This window comes from Aquarana catesbeiana, linkage group LG01, assembly GCF_042186555.1.
Source record: "Aquarana catesbeiana isolate 2022-GZ linkage group LG01, ASM4218655v1, whole genome shotgun sequence".
Lineage (NCBI taxonomy): Eukaryota > Metazoa > Chordata > Amphibia > Anura > Ranidae > Aquarana > Aquarana catesbeiana.
Genome location: NC_133324.1, coordinates 20,144,306 through 20,169,515, shown reverse-complemented (window position 1 = coordinate 20,169,515; position 25,210 = coordinate 20,144,306). Strand labels below are relative to the sequence as shown.

General features: G+C 44.7%; 1 protein-coding gene across 2 annotated transcripts in view; it reads right to left on the bottom strand.

The window, feature by feature from the left end:
* Nucleotides 1–25,210, bottom strand: part of LOC141130534 (transcription factor COE3-like) — a 207,475-nt gene that overhangs the window by 35,388 nt on the left and 146,877 nt on the right. Inside the window, exons 8-11 of one of the 2 annotated variants that reach the window (XM_073618142.1) lie at nt 19,818–19,935; nt 17,118–17,251; nt 16,675–16,801; nt 3,538–3,626 (exon numbers count right to left, since the gene is read on the bottom strand). In XM_073618142.1, the coding sequence (XP_073474243.1) occupies nt 3,538–3,626; nt 16,675–16,801; nt 17,118–17,251; nt 19,818–19,935 (468 nt within the window). The remainder of the gene's footprint in view (nt 1–3,537; nt 3,627–16,674; nt 16,802–17,117; nt 17,252–19,817; nt 19,936–25,210) is intronic. The other variant, XM_073618143.1, reaches the window with a different exon arrangement.

Below are 25,210 nucleotides of genomic sequence, written 5' to 3'. Positions count from 1 at the left end.
CTCCATATAATTGATTATAAAGTGATGAAATTGTACCTTTAGCAAATGGATCTTTTGTACAGATTGATTCAAAAATGGATAATTGGGATAATGGTGTATCCCACTTTAGGAATGGTGTATAGAAATTTTTGATTTGGAGATATCTAAATATCTCAGAGTTTGGTAGATCATATTTTTCTCTAAGCGATGGGAATGAAAGGAATGATTTAGATGCTATGAAGTCATTTAGTGTCTGAATGCCTGATGTTTCTCATCCATTTCAACATGGAGGAACCCTTGAAATAATTTTCTAGAATCAGGGAACTCATGCTAACAATGATTATCTAAAACTCATGATACATTAGTGTGATGGTCGGTGGGAGGAATGTTCCTCACACTTGTGGGCATAGGGAAGAATTACCCCCCCTTACTTGTCTGAGAGGCAGATATTGTTCCTTGCTCAAGGAACCCCTAGCAACCTCTGGAGGACACCTGGTTGAAAAACCCTGGTATAAATGGTCCCAATAGCATAAATGGGCCCTTAGCTTAGATGGTTCCAACACCATCAATGGGTCCTTAATGTAAATAGTCTCAAGACCATAATCAGGCCCTTAGCTTAGATCAGCCTTTATCAAACTTTTCAACACAGAGGAACCCTTGAAATAACTTTCCAGTCTCAGGGAATCCTCTGCTAAAAATGACTATATCTACAAGTCATGATACATTAGTGTGATGGTCAGTGGGAAGAATGTTCATAGTTACATAGTAGGTGAGGTTGAAAAAAGACACAAGTCCATCAAGTCCAACCTATGTGTGTGATTATGTGTCAGTATTACATTACATATCCCTGTATGTTGCGGTCATTCAGGTGATTATCTAATAGTTTCTTGAAGCTATCAATGCTCCCCGCTGAGACCACCGCCTGTGGAAGGGAATTCCACATCCTTGCCGCTCTTACAGTAAAGAACCCTCTACGTAGTTTAAGGTTAAACCTCTTTTCTTCTAATTGTAATGAGTGGCCACGAGTCTTATTAAACTCTCTTCTGCGAAAAAGGTTTAATCCTATTGTGTGGTCACCAGTACAGTATTTGTAAATTGAAATCATATCCCCTCTCAAGCGTCTCTTCTCCAGAGAGAATAAGTTCAGTGCTCGCAACCTTTCCTCATAACTAAGATCCTCCAGACCCTTTATTAGCTTTGTTGCCCTTCTTTGTACTCGCTCCATTTCCAGTACGTCCCTCCTGAGGACTGGTGCCCAGAACTGGACAGCATACTCCAGGTGCGGCCGGACCAGAGTCTTGTAGAGTGGGAGAATTATCGTTTTATCTCTGGAGTTGATCCCCCTTTTAATGCATGCCAATATTCTGTTTGCTTTATTAGCAGCAGCTTGGCATTGCATGCCATTGCTGAGGCTATCATCTGCTAGGACCCCCAGGTCTTTTTCCATCCCAGATTCCCCCAGAGGTTCTCCCCCCAGTGTATAGATTGCATTCATATTTTTGCCACCCAAATGCATTATTTTACATTTTTCTACATTGAACCTCATTTGCCATGTAGTCGCCCACCCCATTAATTTGTTCAGGTCTTTTTGCAAGATTTCCACATCCTGCGGAGAAGTTATTGCCCTGCTTAGCTTAGTATCGTCTGCAAATACAGAGATTGAACTGTTTATCCCATCCTCCAAGTCGTTTATGAACAAATTAAATAGGATTGGTCCCAGCACAGAACCCTGGGGAACCCCACTACCCACCCCTGACCATTCTGAGTGTTCCTTACACTTATGGTCATTGGGAGGAATTACCCCCTTACAGATAGTTCAAAAGATCAATGGTGTCAGAGGGAACTTATCTGAGAGGCAAAAATTGTTCCTTGCTCAAGGATCCCCTAGCAACTTCTGGAGGAACCCTAGGCTTTCATTGAACCCTGGTTAAGAAACTTTGGTATAAATGGTCCCAAAAGCAAAAATGAACCCTTAGCGTAAATGGTCCCAAGACCATAACTGGGCCCTTCACGTAGATCAGCCTTTTTCAAACTTTTCAAAACAGAGGAAACCTTGAAATAACAAATATCTGAGAGGCAGAAAGTGTTCCTTGTTCAACGAACCTTTAGCAACTTCTGGAGGAACCCTAGTTGAAAAACTTTGGCGTAAATGGCTCAAAAGCATAAATGAGCCCTTAGCGTAAGTAGTCCCAAGACCATAACTGGACCCTTAGCGTAGATCAGACTTTCTCAACCTTTTCAACACAGAGGACCCTTTAAAATAACTGAAATATCTGAGAGTCAGAAAGTGTTCCTTGTTCAAGGAACCCCTAGCAACCTCTGGAGGAACCCTAGTTGAGAAACTCTGGCGTCAATGGTCCCAAAAGCATAAATGAGCCCTTAGCGTAAGTAGTCCCAAGACCATAACTGGGCCCTTAGCATAGATGGTCCTGAAAGCATAAATGGGCCCTTAGCATCAGCACAGACCCCATATCTGGATGTGATTTGCTGTGGTCTGCAACCTCACAAGGATCGGGAGAGGTGAGGGGACCGCACAGTGATGCTGAGTCACACTGACATACATAGGAGCTCCCCCCCCCCAACACAATGCTCACAGATAAATAAACTGTGTGTATTGTTAGCAGCTCGGACCTGTCACCGTGTGATGAATGGCTTCAATTTGGAGGCTGCTTTAAGCTGTCATTCCTGATCACGCGACCCCCTTTCCCCTCCGTGAATGTACCTGCCTGAAAACATTACCTTCAATTTAATCGGTCGCAGCACGCGGACGCTGGAAGGTTGGGGTGGGGGAGGACGCCGCGAGGGAGCGGAGGAAAAGCGTACGATGGGTGGAAAAATGGGGTTATTATCTAGGATCAGCTTTTGGAATAGTGAGGACACATGGCTGATGGTCAGGTGATGACGGAAAGACAAAGTATCTGCACCCCAAAGGAAACATTTCATGACCAAGTATGCATGTAAAAGCTGTAAGTGGTAAAAAGGAATATTTACTGCATGGAAACCCAGTCACTAAAATGTCATATAAGCTTTACTGTGCTCATGTCATTCCAAAAGTCATCATCAATCTTCATCTGCAGCTTTCTTTAAAATAATATCTAGTGATCCTCATTCAGGTGCTTCCTTTTACAGGGTGACAACGCTCTGTGCCTGTCTCCCAATTGAGCACCTGTGTTGTCACCCTGTAGAGAATATAAGAGCCGTTTCATCACACGTTATCCAGACATGGTCTGCTGTTGTCACCAACAGGAAATCCACCCCGACAATCCTATTTGTGACAGTATGGGATCCAATAGGTCTATCTATCTATCACAGAGATTGCTGTATAGGCTGTATTACTTGGTACAGCACTGTGGTATATGTCAGAGCCATATAAATGTATAATAATAATAGTGTGTGACTGGGAGGGGGGGGGGGCAATATTGTGTAAGCTCATCTGGCACAGAGACTGATGCGACTGGCTCAGTGTTCTCTGTACACTGCTACAGAGTATGTCAGAGCTATATCAGTGAATAATAACATACTGTAATGTAATACTCTGTGGGGTTGGAGGAATCTCACCTTGGGTAACCTCTCAGGGTCTCCCGGATGTCGGGGCACCACCTTCTGTAGTCTCTGGAAGCCGTAGTCAATAGTTGGTTCATTCAAGGCTGTGAATAGGAATATCAGATGTCAACCCAACCATACACTGATCAGACACTTCCCTCACAACAATGACAACCTATGAAATGGAAGATGCCTAGCTCAAAACCTAATTATACCCTGAACATATCATAGAACAATATGCCTGCTTAGATCCAACCCTCCCTTCCACCTCTTGCTCCTCACTTCAAGACTGCTGTAAAAACAAATAAGATCACACTCGCTGTTCAAGGTGGGCTGAACCAGAGGCTGGTGCAGGGTTTGTGGTAACCCTCCTTATGGTCACAGCAGGTGCACAGACCCAAAAACTCAGCACAGGGATGGTGGGAACCCCTCATATTGGTCACAGCGGGTGTACAGACCTGGGAACTCAGCACAGAGATGGTATGAACCCCTCATAATGAGCACAGCAGGTATACAGACCAAGGAACTCAGTGCAGGGATGGTGGAACCCCTCATAATGAGCACAGTAGGTGTACAGACCAGGGAACTCAGCACAGAGATGGTAGGAACCACTCATAATGGGCACAGCAGGTGTACAGGCCTGGGAACTCAGCACAGGGATGGTGGGAACCCCTCATAAGAAGCACATCAGGGGTGCAGGTCTGGGAACTCATCATTTCAGGGGCTCCCATTTAAAAGTCTGTGGGGCCAGAAACACGTGATCCTGCTCTACACACTACAATTTACCTGTACACATGTGCACAGAACACACCTCTAAACCCCCAGGCTACGTTCACACTGTATGTGATTTGTGACTCTGCAATGCGTTGCGATGTACATCAAAAGAAAGCTCCCCACACAGCGACAATTACTAGTTTAGCTCTCGTTGTGACAAAAAACACATGGCAATGCACCGTGACGCAAAGCAGCACGCTATATAATTGCATCTGTGCTCATATGCAATATGCATGGGATTTCTGATGATATCCAGCATGAATGAGCCCACATGAACCCTTCCATTGCTAGGACACAACATGCTCCCCCCCCCCCTTTTCTTATACCTCTCTCCGTGTAATTGTCAGATAGTTGCTTCCCTTCCCAGCATTGGATCAATACATCTCAGGGCTCTCATCGCTCTATGACTAATGATATGATGATAGGGGAGGAGGGGGGAGAGATGGCTTTATGTGACCTCGAACCTCCCCCCTTCCCCCATCCCACCTCCACAAAGTGTCCTGTGATTCCACCTCGGGATGAAGATGGATGATCTGGTTTATTCTGCGCTCATGTTACACGCCTGACCCCCAACCCCCCTCCCCAACTCAGCCCGTGTTCTGTGCACTAATGTGTATTGATTGGGAGTTCAGAGGAGGTCTGGCATGTCATGTAAAATCAGCCTTCTCTTGTCTTCTAGACTTAAAGGGCGACTCCACCTTTGTCTGCCTGGCATGCCATGAATATCAGCCTTCTCTTGTCTTCTAGACTTAAAGGGTGACTCCACCTTTGTCTGCCTGGCATGACATGAAAATCAGCCTTCTCTTGTCTTATAGATGTAAAGGGTTACTCCTCTTTTGCCTAACTGGATTGCCATGTAAAGTCAACCTTCTCTTGTATTCTAGACCAGAAGTCTTCAAATTGCAATCCTTTCCTTTCCTTTATCTGACCCTTGGGGCACCATTCCTCCCACTAACACGAGGCACTATTCCTCCTACTGACACCAACAATGAGGCACCATTTCTTCCACTGGCACCAACAGTGGGGCATAATTTCTCCCACTCCCACTATTCAATGATGGGGCACTATTCCTCCCACTGATACCAACAATGGGCCATTATTCTTTCCACTGACACCAACAATGGAGCACTATTCTTTCCAATGGCACAAACAATAGGCCACTATTCTTTCCACTGGCACCAAAAATGGGCCACTATTCTTTCCACTGACACCAACAATGAAGCACTATTCCTCCCACTGACACCAATGATGGGGCACAATTTCTCTCACTGACACCAACAATGGGCCACTATTCTTTCCACTGGCACCAAGAGTGGGACATAATTTCTCCCACTGACACCAACAGTGGGGCATAATTTTTCCCACTCCCACTATTCAATGACGGGGCATTATTCCTCCCACTGATACCAACAATGGGCCACTATTCTTTCCAATGGCACCAACAATAGGCCACTATTCCTCCCACTGGCACCAACAATGGGACACTATACTTTCCAATGGCACCAACAGTGGGCCACTATTCTTTCCAATGGCACCAACAATAGGCCACTATTCTTTCCAATGGCACCAACAATAGGCCACTATTCTTTCCACTGACACCAACAATGGAGCACTATTCCTCCCACTGGCACCAACAATGGGACACTATACTTTCCAATGGCACCAACAATGGGCCACTATTCTTTCCAATGGCACCAACAATGGGCCACTATTCTTTCCAATGGCACCAACAATGGGCCACTATTCTTTCCAATGGCACCAACAATGGGCCACTATTCTTTCCAATGGCACCAACAATGGGCAACTATTCTTTCCAATGGCACCAACAATGGGCCACTATTTTTTCCAATGGCACCAACAATGGGCCACTATTCTTTCCAATGGCACCAACAATGGGCCACTATTCTTTCCAATGGCACCAACAATGGGCCACTATTATTTCCACTGGCACCAACAATGGAGCACTATTCCTCCCACTGACACCAATGATGGGGCACTATTTCTTTCCACTGACACCAAGGATGGAGAACTATTCCTCCCACTGACACCAATGATGGGGCACTAATTCTTTCCACTAACACCAACGTTGGAACACTATTCCTTCCACTGACACCAAGGATGGCGCACTATTTCTCTCACGGACACCAACAATGGAACACTTTTCCTCCCACTGACACCAATGATGGGGCACTATTCCTCCCACTAATATCAATGATGGGGCACTATTCCTCCCACTGATACCAATGATGGGGCACCACACCTTCCACAAGGCACTATTTCTCCTCCTCCTACTCCAACTGACCAACAAGCCTAAAGCATTGTTACTCTCACTGACACTGGGGCATTTTCTTACCCCACTGGCCACCGTCCAACCCCCACCTGAAGTCTGAAGGACAGTAAAGAGCCCTTTGTTTAGAAAGTTTGAAGACCCCTGTTCTACACTTAAAGGGTAACTCCATTTATGTATGGGATGTCATGTAAAAACAGCCTTCTCTTGCCTTCTGGACTTAAAGGGTAACGCCACTTTCACCTGCCATATTTTTTCCATCTTGTTGCAGAAACTATAATTCTTTAAGTATGCATTTTCTGATATCTTTTTGCACCCAGGACTGCCATTGTCTGTTATGCACTGGTGTACTGGTAGCTGTTCTCTGCGACCTTGTGTAGTGTGACTTTAATGTGGAGATAGTCAGGGACCATAAAATACTTTGTTCTTAAAAAACATCTCAGTAAAGATAAAGTCCAGTATGATTGGGGATACTGACAATAATAATGTCTCAGTATGTCGCCAGCTTGGCTTTTATAGTGTAGGCTCATGCAGCGTGGTGAGCCCTACCTACTCAATTGACTTAAATCTGACCTCCAGCCCTCCGTTCAGTTTTGCACAGTTGTACCGGCTCCTCTGCTGGACTGAAATGGCTTACTCTGATTTCACTGCACACTGTGAGCTTCTCATATTAGAAGCTGTGGCAAGTCAGATAGAGCCAATTTTCTGGCTGGTGGACCTCCATCATCAACTAGTCTTTTCCTCCCCAGCCTGGCTGTCCCTGGCCTACCCTTGCCTTCATTGAATTTCTGTTCTTCCACATATGGAGGCTCAGCATCACATGTGGGTGTTACGGTGCGGGGAGCGAAGGGAGCCTTCCCCAAAGGCAGAATACAAGGATCACTGCTGGTAGCTGCTGGCAGTGACAAGGTGAAAAAACCCCAATGGGCTGGTTGGACTGAAGTCGATCGATGGATTGACTTCGTCTGCCCATAAATCAGGAGTCTCCAAACTTTCCAAACAAAAGGCCTGTTTGCCATCAGACTTTAGGAGGGTTGGACTATAGCCAGTGGGAGTAGAAAAAGTCCTGACATGCAGTGGGCGCAAACAATGCCTCATGTTTGGTGCCAGTGGGAGGACTAGTGCCTCCTCGTCAATGGAAAGTAGACATGTGCAATTCGTTCCGGTCTGAATACAAATTCGGACAAATTTCTGGTTATATATATATATATATATATATATATATATATATATATACATCCGAATCTCCGAATGAAATAATAACAAATAGTAACAAATTTCAACGGAAATTAATTTTGTTTATTTGTTTTCTAACAAATTCCGAATTTTCAGAATGATTAGAATTCAGACCCATGGAAAAATGATTGACCGATTTGAATTCTGCATGAAGAATAGCTGGTTGTTAAGCAGCGGGCCGGGAAGTTGTCCGCCGCATTCTTAACAACCATTGGCTCATCAGCTGTCAGTGGGCTTCCCAAACGAAGCAATGCCGGCAATAGAAAATTTGGAAAAAAAAAAAACATGCCAAAATTTAAAAAACAAAAACGGCGTGGGGTCCCCCCAAAATCCATACCAGACCCTTATCCAAGCATGCAGCCCGGCAGGCCCGGAAAGGGGGGGGGGGGGGCGGAGCGAGCGAGCCAGGCCACATGCCCCTTAACATGGGGGGGGTGCTCTGGGGCAGGGGGGGCTCTGCCCCCCCTGCCCCAAAGCACCTTGTCCCCATGTTGATGGGGACATGGGTCTCTTCTTCACAAGCCTGGGCTGTGGTTGTGGGGGTCTGCGGGTGGGGGATTTATCAGAATCTGGAAGCCTACTTTAACAAGGGGGCCCCCCTCATGTGAATGAGTAGGGGATACCCCTACCCATTCACCAGAAATGTGTAAAAAGTGAATAAAGACAGTAAAGTTTTTTTGACAATTCCTTTATTAAAAAATAAAAAAAACAATGTCCTCTGATGTAGCTCCATCTCCCGCCGCCCGCCGCACCCGAAAGACAAAAAAATAAAAAACCTCCGGCATTGTCAAACACTTCCTGCGGACTGCCTGCTCCTCTGTCTGACATTTCTTAAATAGCTAAGGGGCAGAGTCATCCGATTATGTCAGTGGGTGATCCCGCCCCTGTGTGACATCACCGACCAGGGCAAGCTGACGTTATTGGGTGACTCCGCCCCGTTTTTTTTAGCTATTTAAGCTATTTAAGAAATGTCAGACAGAGAAGCAGTCAGTCCGCGGGAAGTGATCGACGAGGCCAGATGTTTTTTTTTCCGGGGTCCAGTGGTGCGGAGGGCGGCGTGAGATGGCGCTCGCCCCCCCCTTTCCTGGCCTGCCAGGCTGCATGCTCGGATAAGGGTCTGGCATGGATTCGGGGGGGGGGGGGGCACGCTGTTTTTTTTTTTTTTGTTTTTTTTTTTATTTTGGCGTGGGGTTCCCCTTAGCATCCATACCAGACCCGAAGGGCCTGGTATGGATTTGGGGGGGCATGCTGGTTTTTTTTTCAGAATTTTGTATTGCCAGCATTGTTCTGTTTACATTCAGCTGTCAGTGGCAAAGCCCGCTGACAACTGATGAGTCATCTGTTGTTAAGGACGCAGCAGTTGGCTTCTCGACTTGCTGCCTAATAACCAGCTATTCTTTACACAGAAGTCGAATTAGTCGATCATTTTTCGACCGATACGAAATTTGAATCGTTCTGAAAATTTTTAAAAAATTGTTCGAAAGTTAATAAACAAAATTTAATGCAAAGGAAACTAAGTTTAATGAAAAGGAAACGAAAATAAAAAATTCTGAAACAAAACAAAATTAGTAACATAACCAATATATCCAAAACAAAACAAATTTTTCCATTCTGCACATGTCCAGTGGAAGGAATAATGCCCCATCGTTGGTGTCAGTGGGAGGAACTGTGCCCTTCTGATGGTGTCAGTGGGAGGAATAGTGCCCCATGGTTGGTGTCAGTGACAGGAATTATGCCCCATTGGTGGTGTCACTGGATCGAATGGTGCTCCAAGGGCCAGATAAAGGCAAGCAAAGGGCCGTATCCAGCCTCAGGACCACACTTTGGAGACCACTGCCATAAATTACACAAAATTCAGCTAGTTCCTGCTGAGCCAGCCACATTTCCATCCATCTATGGCCAGCTTAAGGCCAAAACATTTTTTGTTTCTGATAGGAATCATTTACAGTACAGTATAGCTTAAGAAGATTGGCTGTCCCAAGGCTGCAGATAACAATACTAAACCGCCCCTTGGTGTGTCATTTTCCTTGCTTTGTCTTGCAGCTACAGTTGCCTAGAGAGGAAACTCTATCCATATTACTTTTGGTTGGGCATGGTTGGGTCGAACTACCTGTCTTTTCCGAATACTAAAGCCTAGTACACACGGGTTGAATATCGGACGGCAACGGCCATTTCACAGGACCCGGCAATCATTCGGCCCGTGTGTACGGCAGCCAGGCTGGCTTCTGTCGAAGGGGCGCGACCGAAAGAGGTCCGCCGACAATTGTCTGCGAGCGCTGAATGGGGTGGTTCCCCGCTCCCCTGTCAGAACACAATAGCTCAGCGGGGGAGATCGCTGTACTAAAATCACATAGTTTGTATAGCGGCTTCTTCCGAGCTTTTCAGTTTTTTTTGTTCAGCCCGCTGAGTTGAATGAAACAAAACTAAAAGTGTCTACTAGGCTTTGGGCCAATATTGCCTGCACAGTTTTTTTGTGTATCTGTCCCTCCCACAAGACCACAGTGAAGGGAGCACTCTCTCATGGCTACTTTTTTTTTCCTGCACTATGACCCTATTGGAGAAGGGTGACACCATCTTTGGCTTTGCGATACTCTCAGCTGCTGGGTGGAACTGGGATTTCTAGAGCGAATATCTCACCAATGGAATCACAGAGAGGTAAAGGAAACCAACGCACGATTAAACTGTCTGGAAAGCACGCACAACTGGAGAATCAATTGTGGGCGGGAGTTGGTAACTTGAACATCGCAAAATGTTGGTTTTGGCACGTTTGTGTCATTTTGAAAACAGCATGAAGTAAACCGATTTTACCCTTCCATGGTCTTTTTGGCTGTTGCATTCCATAAGCACACATCCTCAACTAAGTTCTAGAGGACTGATCTTCAGCAATCGTACATCATTCAGCGGGCCTCACCGGAAACATGTGTGAGCCACATTCTTCTTCCATGACTTGGTGGTGCGCTGAGGACCCTGCTCGTTTTTCATCTCCTATCAGCTGCTCTGTTATACATATTGTTACAAGACAAATATCTAATAATTATTGGAAGCAGATGTTGGTACAATGGAAACGAGATCTGCTCTGAGATTACAGTGCAGTTCAGGTCTTGCTGGCTGCAGATTCATGAGGAGAAAAGAATAAAAAATGTGATGGGCCAAACACCCTTATGACTGGCTCTGTGCAAACAGCTGTCCCAGGCGGCCCGCTGACCACAGATCATCAATGGGGCGCATCCAACAATTCCATGTATCCTGGAGAAGGCCTTGTAGGAAGCTGTCCAAGGAAGACAATTCATTTCCTGTTAGCAGCTGTTTTTCACACACTTCATTACACTCCAAGTTGTTCTCAATCTCCAGCTTCCCGGGGTTTGGCCCGTGTCAGCCTGGGATCTGAGCCGTCAGCTCTTAATCCTTTCTGGTTGCTCTTAGAAAAATATCCACAGCAGGGCAGGATTCATGAGAAGATTGGGCTTAGCGGTCTCCAGTTTGTGTGATACACTAAAAAGTGCTTGTCTTTTGGTGATGGATTGGTGTGAACCCATGTGCCACCAGCAGTAAGCTCCTCTACAGGGTACCTGGTCTTTGCCAGAGGACCCCAGAAAGAGGTTTGGGGTACATTGCTTGATATATCCAGCCTTCTGGTTTGTCCAACTGAAAAGCCGATCCAGCTATCTGGTTTGTCCAACTGAAAAGCGGGTTGGAAAATGACCAGAGTGCAATGGAAACGAGATCTGCTCTCAGATTACAGTGCAGCTCAGGTCTTGCTGGCGGCAGATTCATTAAGAGGAAAGAATAAAAAATGTGGGCCAAACATTCTGACAGCCGACTCTGTGCAAACAGCTGTTCGTTCTAGGCAGTCCACTGACCACAGATCATCAACTTGTTGCATCCAAGAATTTCATGTATGTTGGAGAAGGCCTTGTGTAAGAAGCTGACCAAGGAAGGCATTTAATTTCCTGTTAGCAACAGGTTTTCACACACATCATTAGACTCCTCCAAGTTGTTCTTATCCTCCAGCTTCTCGGGGTTTGGCCCTTGTCAGGTTGGGATCTGGGTCATGAGCTCCTAATCCTTTTTGGTTCTTAAACAAACATGTACAGCACAGTGGGATTTGTGAGAAAATAAGCCTTTCCTGTCGCCAGTTCATGTGTGATTCTCTAAAAAGTGCTAGTTATGGATTGTTGTAGACACATGTGCCACCAGCAGTAAGCTCTTCTAGAGAGTGCCTAGTCTTCAACAGAGAACCCCAGAAGAAGGTATAGGGTACCCTGCTTGACTCATTTAGCCTTTTGGTTTGTCCAACTTGTGCCAGGGCAAAGCTTATTTAAGGCCCTGGATTCCAGGTTTGTTGCACATTTGCAAGTTGGTAGAGTAGGGAAAGGTACCCCACCTGGTAGGGACAGTACTAACAGCAGGGAAAGGTTCCTGATGAGCAGGGAAAGCGTAGGGCTCGTAACTTCTCTGGACACCTGCCTGTTGGGCACAAGACAGCCAGGCCACATTCTTCCCCTCTTTACAGACACTGACAATTCGGCTGCACTCTGCTTTCTACATGCCACTGGAATTGTGAACGTTCCCGGTTGAGCTGCCTTCCTATTGGTTTATTTGTTAATGGTTTCTGCATTATTTCAATACAAATTCTTTCACTGCACTGGGACTGAGTGTGTTATTCTGCCGCACTGCACCCCACCTAGGTGGGGGTCTTTGCCAGAGAACCCCAGAAGAAGGTTTGAAATATCCTGCTTGACTCATCCAGCCTTTTGGTTTGTCCAAATTGTGCCAGCTGAGAACCTGACAAGAAAATCAACTGAGTACAATGAAAATGAGAAAAAGATTAAAAATGTGATGGGCCAAACATCCTGATGATCGCCTCTGTGCATGCAGCTGTTCCAGGTGGCCCACTGGCCACAGATCATCAATGGGTTGCGTCCAACAATTTCATGTACGTTGGAGAAGGTCTTGTGTAGGAAGTTGTCCAAGAAAGGCAATTAATTTCATGTTAGCAGCAGGTTTTCACACACTTCATTACTCTCCTCCTAGTTCTTGTTTTCTAGTTTATCAGGGTTTGGCCCATGTCAGGTTGCGATCTGGGTGATCAGCTCCTAATCCTTTTTGGTTTCTCTTAAACATTTACAGCAGAGTGGGATTTGTAAGAAGATAAGGCTTTCCTGTCATCAATCCTTTGTGATCCTCTAAAAAGTGCTGGTTATGGATTGGTGTGGACCCATATGCCACCAGCAGTAAGCTTCTCTAGGGAGTGTCTGGTCTTTGCCAAAGAACTCCAGAAGAGGGTATAGGATACCCTGCTTGTCTCATCCAGCCTTCTGGTTTGTCCAACTTGTGGCAGCTGAGAAGCTGACAAGAAAATTAACTGACAACAATAAAAAAAGAGATTCATGAAGAAAAAAATAATAAAAATGTGATGGGCCAAACATCCTGATGACCAGCTCTGTGCACCGCAGTAAGCTCCTCTAAGGTGTAGCATCTACAGAGTGTCTGGTCTTTGGCAAAGAAACCTAGAAAGAGGTTTGGGGTACACTTATTGACACAGCCTCTTTCTGGTTTGTCCAACTTTTCCAAAATGAGAAGTGGACAGGAAAATGAACCGACTACAATGGAAACAAGATCAGCTCTGAGATTACAGTGCAGCTCAGGTTTTGCTGGCCACAGATTCATGAAGAGAAAATGAATGAAAATCCAATGAACCATAAATTCTCATGATTGGCTCTGCACAAACAGTTGTTCCAGATGGCCCACTGACTACAGATCATCAATAGGGCACATCCAACAATTCTCTGTAACTTGGAGATGTCCTCATGTAGGAAGCTGTACAAGGACGACATTCATTTTCTTTTAGCAGATGTTTTTTGCACACACTTCATTACACTCCTCCAAGTTGTTCTTATCCTCCAGCTTCCTGGGGTTTGGCCTATTTCAGTTTTGGATCTGGACCACCAATTCTTGATCTTTTTTGGTTCCTCTTAAACAAACATTCACAGCAGAGTGGGATTCTTGATAAGATAAGGTTGTGATGCCACTATATCACACGTGATCCTCTGAAAAAGGACTTGTGTGCACCTATGTGCCAGCAGCAGTAAGCAAAGTCTTTTGACTGACTAGTCTTTTTTTTTAAAGAACCCCAGTGAGGTTTGGGATAAACTGCCTGACAAAAACAGCCTTCTGGTTTGTCCAATATGTGCCACCTGAGAAGATATGTTTGTCCAATATGTGCCACTTGAGAAGATATATTTTTCCAATATGTGCCACTTGAGAAGATATATTTTTCCAATATGTGCCACTTGAGAAGATATATTTGTTCAATATGTGCCACCTGAGAATATATATGTGTCCAATATATGCCACCTGAGAAGATATGTTTGTCGGAAATGTACCACCTGGGAAGATATAATTCTTCAATATGCGCCACCTGAGAAGATATGTTTGTCCAATATGTGCCACCTGAGAAGATAACAGGAAAATTAACTAAGCACTAAATTCTATAAGCTGGCAGAGGTCAAGACAGGAGGCCTTCATGTAGGGCCATAACACAGGCAGGAGGTCCAGGAAAGTACACAGAGGAATAACAAGAGCTAGAGAATGGACAGAGATCTAAAAGAATCCAGTCTACCAAACAGCTTCAAACAACACCTGCCAAAAGTGAACCTGTGCTTTGCCCATTATTAACGGCACCATCAGATGCACATATTTACCCATCCTTTGCTTCCTGAGCTGCCTGAAGTGAAGACATTCAGCACTGAGTAAGCTCCAAGCTATGACTTGGTGCTAACACATGGCCAAAGGCTCCCCCACCCAACCTCATATGACAGCGGCCAAGCACCAGGGCCGTCACTAGGGAAGAAGGGGAATGAGTACCATATTCCTTCTTATCCAGAAGTTCCAGTATTTTTTTTTTTTTTTTTTGCTGCCATGGTCTAACAGAGCTGCAGGAAAGAAGATTGAAGGAAGAGGAGAATTTTTACAGCTGGGGAGGATGGCATAAACATAAACCTGTAGTTCGCCAAAAATGAGCAATATTCAGAATTTGTTCGTTTCCTAGTGATGTCATAGACATGTGGGGGGTTTGTCTTTACCTCCATGTCCCATTTTGGCCAGTAGGGTCCATACTGTAGGATCAAATACCTCCCCACAGGTATCCACTGGGTTCTTAATGTGCAAAGAAAAAAAACTTGCTGATTTCCATATCCTTAAGAGAGTGGCAGAGAGGTGAAAAAATATGGCATAGAACAAATAGGAAAGGAAGTGAAAAAGTAAAAGAGGTGATCACTTTAAGGGCAGTGCCTATTATCTGAGAGGGCCTAAGGTACCATTTACTGTGGTGCTGAGTTGATATAACAGTGATATAGAAAGGTGTAATAGATGAGTATATAATAACTGTATTATACAATGTGTAATATAATAGTGATGTAAGGCATAAGAGAGTGAGAACAGGACCCATAAGTTAAAAAAAAAAAACCTTTACAGTAATATATATATATTACGCATAGATTCTAAAATTATGATAAATAGGGTTATGTAGATACAATAGATAGGATAGGATTATGTAGAGAGTATACAGTGCAGCACTCAGGACTATGCAATTCACATCATACTGCAAATGGTGCAGGGGTCAGGACTATGTATCTCTACAGAACAGTCAGAATGCAGGGTCAGGACTATGTATCTGTACAGAACAGTCAGAGTGCAAGGGTCAGGACTATGTATCTGTACAGAACAGTCAGAGTGCAAGGCTCAGGACTATTTTTCTGTACAGGACAGTCAGAATGCAAGGGTCAGGACTATTTTTCTGTACAGAACAGTTGGAATGCAGGGGTCAGGACTATTTATCTGTACAGAACAGTCGGAATCCAGGGGTCAGGACTATGTATCTGTACAGAACAGTCAGAGTGCAAGGCTCAGGACTATTTTTCTGTACAGGACAGTCAGAATGCAAGGGTCAGGACTATTTTTCTGTACAGAACAGTTGGAATGCAGGGGTCAGGACTATTTATCTGTACAGAACAGACGGAATGCAGGGGTCAGGACTATTTATCTGTACAGAACAGACGGAATGCAGGGGTCAGGACTATGTATCTGTACAGAACAGTCAGCGTGCAGGGCTCAGGAGTTACTTGACCCCTTATGCTGCTGGTCAGTGTGCTACCTTCAGTAAGAATTCTCCTGTACACTGGTAGTCAGTAGTGATCAGCATACCTTTTACACTGGGTCAGTATGACCCTATTCTTGGGTGGTCAGCATAGCCCCCTTACACTGGTGGGCAACTTATGTCATAGAGAAATACATTATAGTCGCATTATACAATGTATAACATAATAGTGATGTCATAGAGGAATATACAGGCATACCCCACTTTTAAGTACACAATGTGGTTTATTTACTAAAGTTGGAAAGTGCAAAATCAGGCTCACTTCTGCATAGAAACCAATGAGCTTCCAGGTTTTATTACCAAAGCTTAATTGAACAAGCTGGGGTTAGAAGCTCATTGGTTTTTATGCAGAAGTGAGCCGGATTTTGCACTTTCCAGCTTTAGTAAATGAACCCCATTGTGTACTTAAAAGTGAGGTATGCCTGTATTATAGTCCCATTATACAATGTATATCTTAATAGTGAGGTCATAGAGGAATATATTATAGTCACATTATACAATGTATAACATAATAGTGATGTCATAGAGGAATATATTATAGTCCCATTATACAATGTATATCTTAATAGTGAGGTCATAGAGGAATATATTATAGTCGCATTATACAATGTATAACATAATAGTGAAGTAGCAAATGTGTAATAGAGTAATACATTGTATCTTCATCATAAAGCCAATGACAACCCTCTCCTCTTACCTGTGTATACAAATCGTCCGGGCGATCCTTTACAGAAGTGTTTGGACTTATAGGAGAGCGTCACCTCTACCACTCCGGGGATGTGCCTTGGAGGGGTCTGGACCCTGATGGCATGGGGGGTTATCAACTGCCGAAAAGACAAATGAACATCAGCTGGTGTCATGTCTTATGTCAGAACTGTGTCACTACAGTCCATTCACCAATATCCGATGGCACACACTGTCACCTTATATACAGATTACTGATCCAACACTTCTTCCTTCTCCATTATAAGACAAGACACACACTGTCACCTTGTTTATAGCTCACTGATCCAGCACTGCTTCTTTCACCACTATCCAACAAGGCCCATACAGTCTCCTTCTATACATATTACTACTGATGAAGCACAAATATACCTTTGTATGTATAGATTTAGTAATTCACATCACCATGCAACTCACCTCACTCCACACCAGCATTGTGCCAAACACCACCTGTAGACCATCGAAGAAGTGGTCTCCTATGAGGATGACAGTGGCTCCACCGGTGGTCCAACCTTCACTGGGACTGATGGCTTTGATACACGGGGTTGCTGCTTCATGAACCGACAAGGAAACCATATAATGTGATATTGAGTTTATAATTGGCTTAAACATTATTAATAATGTATACATATACTAACACCAACTAGGATACATTTTATATTTGGGGGACTCACGCTTTTTTTTCCCCTTGGTTTTTGTGTGGGGTTACACCTTAAATCCATACCAGACCTAAAAGGTCTGGTATGGACAGGGCCGGTGCTACCACTAGGCAAACTAGGCAGCCGCCTAGGGCGCCCGGCCACTGATGTTTCTACTCTCTTCTCTCTGTAGCAAGCAACTAAGTCTTAGCATCAGCAGGCAGCCGCCGCTCTGTTCGCTCATAGTGTCAGAGCTGCAGCAGCGACGGAGGACTGTGTCTGTGTCCCGACTCCCTAATGAATGGAAGCAAGCAAACATTCATTGATGGGCGCTGGTAGGCTGTATTTGATGGGCGCTGGTGAGGCTACATTTGATGGGCGTTGGTGAGGCTACATTTGATGGGCGTTGGTGAGGCTACATTTGATGGGCGCTGGTGAGGCTGCATTTGATGGGCGCTGGTGAGGCTGCATTTGATGGACGCTGGTGAGGCTGCATTTGATGGACGCTGGTGAAGCTGCATTTGATGGGCGCTGGTGAGGCTGCATTGATGGGCGCTGGTAGGCTGCATTGATGGGCGCTGGTAGGCTGCATTGATGGGCGCTGGTAGGCTGCATTGATGGGCGCTGGTAGGCTGCATTGATGGGCGCTGGTAGGCTGCATTGATGGGCGTTGGTGAGGCTGCATTGATGGGCGTTGGTGAGGCTGCATTTGATGGGCGTTGGTGAGGCTGCATTTGATGGGCGTTGGTGAGGCTGCATTTGATGGGCGCTGGTGAAGCTGCATTTGATGGGTGCTGGTTAGGCTGCATTTGATATATGCTGGTAGGCTGCATTTGATATATGCTGGTAGGCTGCATTTGATATATGCTGGTAGGCTGCATTTGATATATGCTGGTAGGCTGCATTTGATGGGCGCTGTTGAGGCTGCATTTGATGGGCGCTTCATTAAAATGGTGGGGTTTACATGGGCAGGGAAAAGGGGATGGAGTCAGGGGTGGAGCCAGGGGGGTGGCAAAATAAGGTTTCGCCTCGGGTGTCAAAAATCATAGCACCAGCCCTGAGTATGGAACTTGGGGAGGGGAGACCACACCCATTTTTTTCTTTTTGCCATGCAGTCCCCCTTAAAATGCATACCAGACCTGAATGGCCTGATATGAATTATGGGGAACCTCCACACCAATATCTACTGTATATCAGACCCTCATCTACAACATAGGATAAGGGCCTGGTATAGATGTATGGAATTCAGAAGACAACATTTTCCTTCTACACCTGTCTTTTCCATTAGTAATGGCATAGAAAGACAGGCACAAGAGGGAACCATCCTAACCGACAGTACAGTCAGGTAATGCCCACATGCAATGCTCATCCTCCATGATTGAAAGTACTCCTGACCTCCTGCACTCTGTGGGTTACACACCCCTGACCCCTGTGTATTACGCACTCCTGACCCGTATGATCTGTGTGTTTTACACTCCTGCCATTTGTGTGCTACACACTCCTAACCCCTGCCCTCTAAATGCTGGGCTATACATGACATACGCCTGACTCCTGCACGCTTTATAATATGTTGTACAGCAGTTGCTTGCGGCTCAGTATTCAGTGACTATGTTTATAATGTTCCTCAAGGTAGGCTGTGTGCAGAAAAACACATGAAATAGAAGAGTTTCATTTTTAGCAAATGATTGTGCTGAGGTTTATGTGTGTCTGTTAGATCCCTGCTAGTGGCACAGTAATTAATGAATATTTTTTGAGTACACGGACTGTGCCACATGTTGCTGTGTGTACAGTACGGACACTTTTTAAGCCCCTCCCAGGAGGTTAGCACAATTTTGCCACACCCACAAGTCGCCAAGGCACACATTGTGTGCTGTCTACTTATTTTCCTCTGGGTGCCCAAGGCTGCACCCCCCTACAGGAAAAAAAAAATCTACGTCCCTGGAGGGAAGGTGCACTGTAGTCAAGCACTGGTGACAAGGCTTAACAAGTATTATTCATAAGTATTAAACAAGTATTACAAAACACATTCAATGGTCAATGGTACATTTCAGGTTCACACTGGATGCTGATGCGGCTCCCAGCAGGGGTCCTGTGCATCCTGGTTCACCGTTTCAGGTTCGATTTCAGCCCAAATCTTTGGCTGAGTGGGGACCTGAAATGGACCAAAAGACGCACAGGGCTCCTGTGAAAATTTGCACCGGAGCCGCATCGGAGATACGTGAACCGGCTCCATAGGGGGCCGGTCACAATCTCCTGCTATTGTGAATTGGCTGTGGTAATCCCGCATCCAATTCGCAACAGTGTGAACCTGGCCTAACTGACCAAAAGGAAGCAAAAAAGAAAAGTTAATTGTTCGGGTTTACACTTTTTTACTGGCCACATCGAGTTTTAGAGAAAACTTCTGTATAGTCTGTGCAGTAAGAAGGAAGAACAGACTCCCTCTATGGAGACCGGATACAGTAATATTACACACACACACCTTCTGTAGGGTCCAGTCTCCGAGCCCGGCGTCCATGTTTGGAGTTATTGTGTACGAACATGTTATCGGACACGGCGAGGACATGTCCATCCACATTTACTGTTGTAGAAACCACAACCTGAAACACAGAATAAAAAGCCTTAGTAAAACAGTCGGTAGGAATGAGTGACTTTATACTTATGGCTTAGTGATGGGGCAATAAATAAAGTATACTCGTCTGTACCCAGAGATAAGGGAGCAGAGACCCTACATTAAGAAAATGGTATACTAATGAATTATGGGGAGAGGTATGAAGAAGTATTATGACTTCTAACACCAAGACTCCACCAAGACCCGTCCTCATGAAGGGAAGCAATAGTTCCATGTACCTATCTGCTTCTGCTTTCATATATCTTTTCAGCAACAGGAGTAGAGAAGGTCTAGAACCCCTGTCAGGTTTTGTGGTATCTACAGTATGTCCATTTGGGTGAGGGGGGGTCTTTTTTCCTTCACCTCCTATTCTGTATAAGCAACAGGAAGTAAGAGGGAATCTCTCCAGTGAGGTAAACCTCTTCTTTAGATGAGATGCCCCAATTGAACCGACCAACCTTCCTTTCCTTGCTCCCTTCCTTTTCTCCTCTCCTTTCTTCCTTCCCTTCTTGCCTTCTTTGGCTCCCTTCCTTTCTTCCCCTTCCTTTTTATCCATTCCTCCCTTCCTTTCTTTCTTTTATCCATTTCTTTCTTCCTTTCTTCCCTGCCTTCCTTTCATCCCTCCTTTCCTTGGTTCCCTTCCTTTCTTCCCCTTCCTCCCTTTTCTTTTCATACATCCCTTTTCCTTCCTTTCCTTCCTCTCTCTTTCTTTCATCCGTTCCCTTTCTTCCTTTCCTCCCTCCCTTCTTTGGTTCCCTTCCTTTCTTCCCCTTACTTCCTCCCTTTTCTTTTCAACCATCCCTTCCTCCTTCCTTTGCATCTTAGCCCTCCTTCCATCCCTACATTCCTTTCCTCCCTCCATTTCTTCCTTTCCATCTCTTCCTCCCCTTCATCCCCCCTTCCCTCCTTCCCTTGCTTCAACCTTCCCTTCTTTCTTTCCTGTTCTTCCCTTCCTTTTGATCCCTTTCCCCTTCCTTCCCTTGCGTTCCATCTCTTCCTTCTTTCCTTGCCATCCTTTTCCTTCCTTCCTTCCTTCCCTCCCTTCCTTCCTTCCTTCCTTCCATCCTCTCCTTCCTCCTCTCTCTTATTTCATTTATGCTCTCCCTTCTTTTTTCTTTCCACCCTACTCCTGTGTGTAAAAAAAAAAAATATATATAAGTATTTAGCCATTTACTTTATTTATATCATTGCATATCCTTTATCTAACAAATTGAACAAATCTCTCCATTCTCTACTTCCAAAGGACTGTTTACTTTAATGTCCTCACCACCGTCTCACACACTCCTTCCACCTTCATTGTTCTATCTGTATGTGGCAGAACACGTGGTGCGGCCAGAGGAAGGAGGACAAAATGACAACACTCACCCCATGAGGACATTGTACCTAGCAGTACAAGAATTGGGGACCCGGTGCAACAAAGAAAGAGCACCAACCATTTAGCTACCTTGCTGCAGACATGAAAACTGGTAAAGGCACACACGATCGTACTTTTTGACAACAACGGTCCGACGGACTTGTCTTATCGGACAATCCGACCGTGTGTATGCTCCATCGGACAATTGTTTTCGTTTTTCAACGGACAAATGTTCGCTGTGCATGCTCTCAAACTTTCCAGGCAACAAATGTCCGATAGCGGATAATCCGATCGTGTGTACACAAGTCCATAGGACTAAAATCCAAAGTACAAACACGCATGCTCAGAACCAGTGCTAAAGATCAGACAACAATAGCAGAAGTTGCCCAAAGGGTGGCGGTAAAGAGCTGAAAATTTGGTGAAAGTTGGTTGAAAATGTTCTGCCGTGTGTTTGCAGAACAAGTTCATGGCCAACGCCCTTCAGACCAAAATTCACGGAAAAGTCCCATGGAAGTCCGATCGTGTGTATGAGGCTTTAGAATGTTGTCCTCCCTAATCTTCTACCTCCCACCACAAGTGTGGATTGAGTCTTGGGCCCGATTGGAGCAGCTGACCTCTCTTTCCCTTTCTGTATCGCTTTTCTTTCCTTTCTTCTTAATTTTCTTTTCTACTTCTCATCTTCAATTACTTGAATTAGATTTTTGAGTTTTGCTCATGAATATCTCATATCCTTAACACTTATGCCTCGTATACATGATTGGACTTTCCGACAACAAAACCGTGGAATTTTTATGGAAGGGTGTTGGCTCAAACTTGTCTTGCATACACACGGTCACACAAATGTTGGCCAACAATTACGAACGTACTATGTGGTTTTTCAGCTCTTTAGCACCACACTTTGGGCTCCTTCTGCTAATTTTGTGATAGTAGAAGTTTGGTGAGTGTAGATTCGTGCTTTTCAGTTCATTTCTGAATGGCCTTTCGTCAACCAGACATGTTGCGGAATCGGAGGAGATAACGTGTTATTTATTATTGGCCTTGGAGTTATTGCTTTGACATTATTTTTTTGCTTGCATAATAATGATTTGATTTGGTATATTTTCTATATTCATTTAGCATGTCTATTTTCTTTTAGCATGTCTAATTTTATTTGTTTTATTTTTTTAATGCACAATAAAAAAAATTGTGTAGAATAATACTCGGCTATGTGTTTTACTTCAAATGACAGTTTGGGAGTCGGCAGTTATATTTTATAAAATACAATGTAAAATTGACAAGGGACACCAACATAGTTGTATCTTTGTTCTTAAAAACTACGGGATAATGGTGTTGTGGTAACTTGCACAAATAAAAAAAAAAAAAGAAACCATAATAATATTATTTTTGATATCACTAGAAAAAAAAAGCCTTTGAAAATTAGTTTGCAATAACTCCATCAGTATCACCAGCAAAGCAGCTTCATTATTATCCCATTAAAGAAGAAGAGAATTGTGCGCTGCATTTCCAGATTTCATAATTTGCCGCGTCAGGAATGTTAATTCTCCATTACAAACGCTAGTTTACAAGACCGACCGCTTCCGGCTCATCCTTGCTCCCGAGCATGCGTGTTTGTACTTTGGACTTTTGTCCGACGGACTTGTGTACACACGATCGGAAAATCCGACAACACACATTTGTTGGCGGAAAATTTGACAGCATGCTAGCCAACATTTGTTGGCGGAAAGTTCCGACAACAATTGTCCGATGGAGCATACGCACGGTCGGACTTACCGCCAACAAGCTCACATCCAACATTCCCCGTCGGAAAATCCGAGCGTGTGTACGTAGCATTAGACTTTGTAACCATTATATGACTGGTTCTCCTGATGCCTTCTACATTATATTTTGTAGGCTTTGTGCCTTTACTTCACCCGTGTGAACTTAATAGGTTACTTATACTTTAATATTTTCTATTCATATACAGTACTGTATATTGTTCAGTTACCATGTTTTTCTACACACTGTGTTTTTCTACCTACTATGTATGTATGTCTTGCAAAATTGTGGTCGATGCCTTGTACTCAATTTCACAATAAAAAGATTGAAAAGAAGAAGTTGCCCTGAACAATTTTCAATAAAACATATTTTTGCATGATGTATTCATATTCCCGACATGGCGCTTACACCCGATTGTCCATTATCGCTGTTTTTTTTTTTGTGTCTGAATTGTGGTTTCATGTCTTTGTCTATATTGTGGCTCCTGTAACATATCCAGGGCAGAATTGTCCATTATCCCCCCTTGGATTGTATATCAGAGATATGAGGCCTCGGCATACAACACTCGGCACACAGGTGAGGCACCAGAGGAGGCAGAGTTTGTTGTCAGCATTAAGAAATGCAAATGAAGTGGCATGCTAATCACGTCAGAATGTCATAATTATCAACTCTTTAAGGAGCCCCCTAATGAGGTGACGAGCCCCGCTGTGAGGAGCTACAGAGAGTTCCTCGTTACATCCACCCCGTGGCATCCTGCGGACTTAACCCTTCTATCGCCACGAGCCAGGCAAAAGCCACTGCTTATCGACGGTACAGCCGCAGAGGTTGTTCATCTTGGTTTGAGTTAGTTTGTCCATACAGAGTATGGTCTTGGCTCAATTTAGTGAATGAGGACCATCAGAGGGCCGTAAGGCACATAAGGATATTGGACGTCTATCCATCTCTTGTGTCAGCAATCTGCAGTGAAGGAGGATCCCGGCAGGGTTGAGTACAAACAAATGTCACGTTACATAATTACATAGTAGGGGAGGTTGAAAAAAGACACAAGTCCATCAAGTCCAACCGACTTTTTGTTGGTTATTATCAGCTAGACCCCTGGTGACCAACTTGTGGCACTTCTATGCTTGCTATGCAACTCTTGGACCCCAGCAGTCAAAAGTGGGGGAGTCTTCATTTTTTTAAAGGGATTGATCTTTAGGAGTCTCATGTAACCACATTCCCAGTCTTCAGCTGTCTCCAACAACATGTCTTTAAAGTGGTTCTAAATGCTCAAGGTTTTTTATCATCATGCATTCTATGCATGAAGGTAAAAAACCTTCTGTGGGCATCATCCCCCCAAGCCCCCCCTAAAACGTACCTGGCCCCCATCTCGATACAGTGATGTGCACAAGAGCCTCGGCGGACTCTCCTTCCTCATAGGCTAAAACGGCAGCAGGAGCCATTTGCTCCTGCTGTTGTCAATTCCAGCCAGTAAGGAGAGAGAGGGGGCGGAGCCAAGACACGGCTGTGTGTGAATGGACACAAGCCTGCTTAGGTGCTCCCATTGTAAGCTGCTTGCTTTGGAGGCACTCAGCCAAGTGCGCTGGCGAAGAACCCTAGAAGAGGAGGATCGGGGCTGCTTTGTGCAAAACCATTGCACAGAGCAGGTGAGTATGGCATGTTTCTAATTATAAAAGAAAAAGCCTTTAATATCATCTGTGCACCCGTAGCATGTCTGCAGTTTCTGACTGTTCCCTCTAGTAAGCCTACTGCAGTGTATCACCCTCTTAATCAGGCTGCTAGGAGGCTAAGTACATTTATTTATTTTTAGCTCCTCTGTAATCAGTGGTGCCGTGATTGATTGCTTTTGGCTGTTCTGGGTCTCACAAGGTGCAGTATTGATTGCTCTCCTCTGCTTTCTAGAAGTTTCTGGAACATAGGAGTTTGAGAAAGGCAAATGGGCAACCTGAATATTTTTTGTGCTCCAGCCAATACCTGGGGAGGTGTGCCCAGTAGGTGACTGGGGAGAAACATAAATAGTCTGTATTTAGAACAGCAGGGTCTTCTTCCTGTTGGGGGGGATTCCACCTGTCTGGGTGGGTGGTGACTACCCCCATCTGTAGCAGTTCTCCTGATTCCAGCTGATGTTCATCAAGGTTCCAGCTGTGGCGTAGCT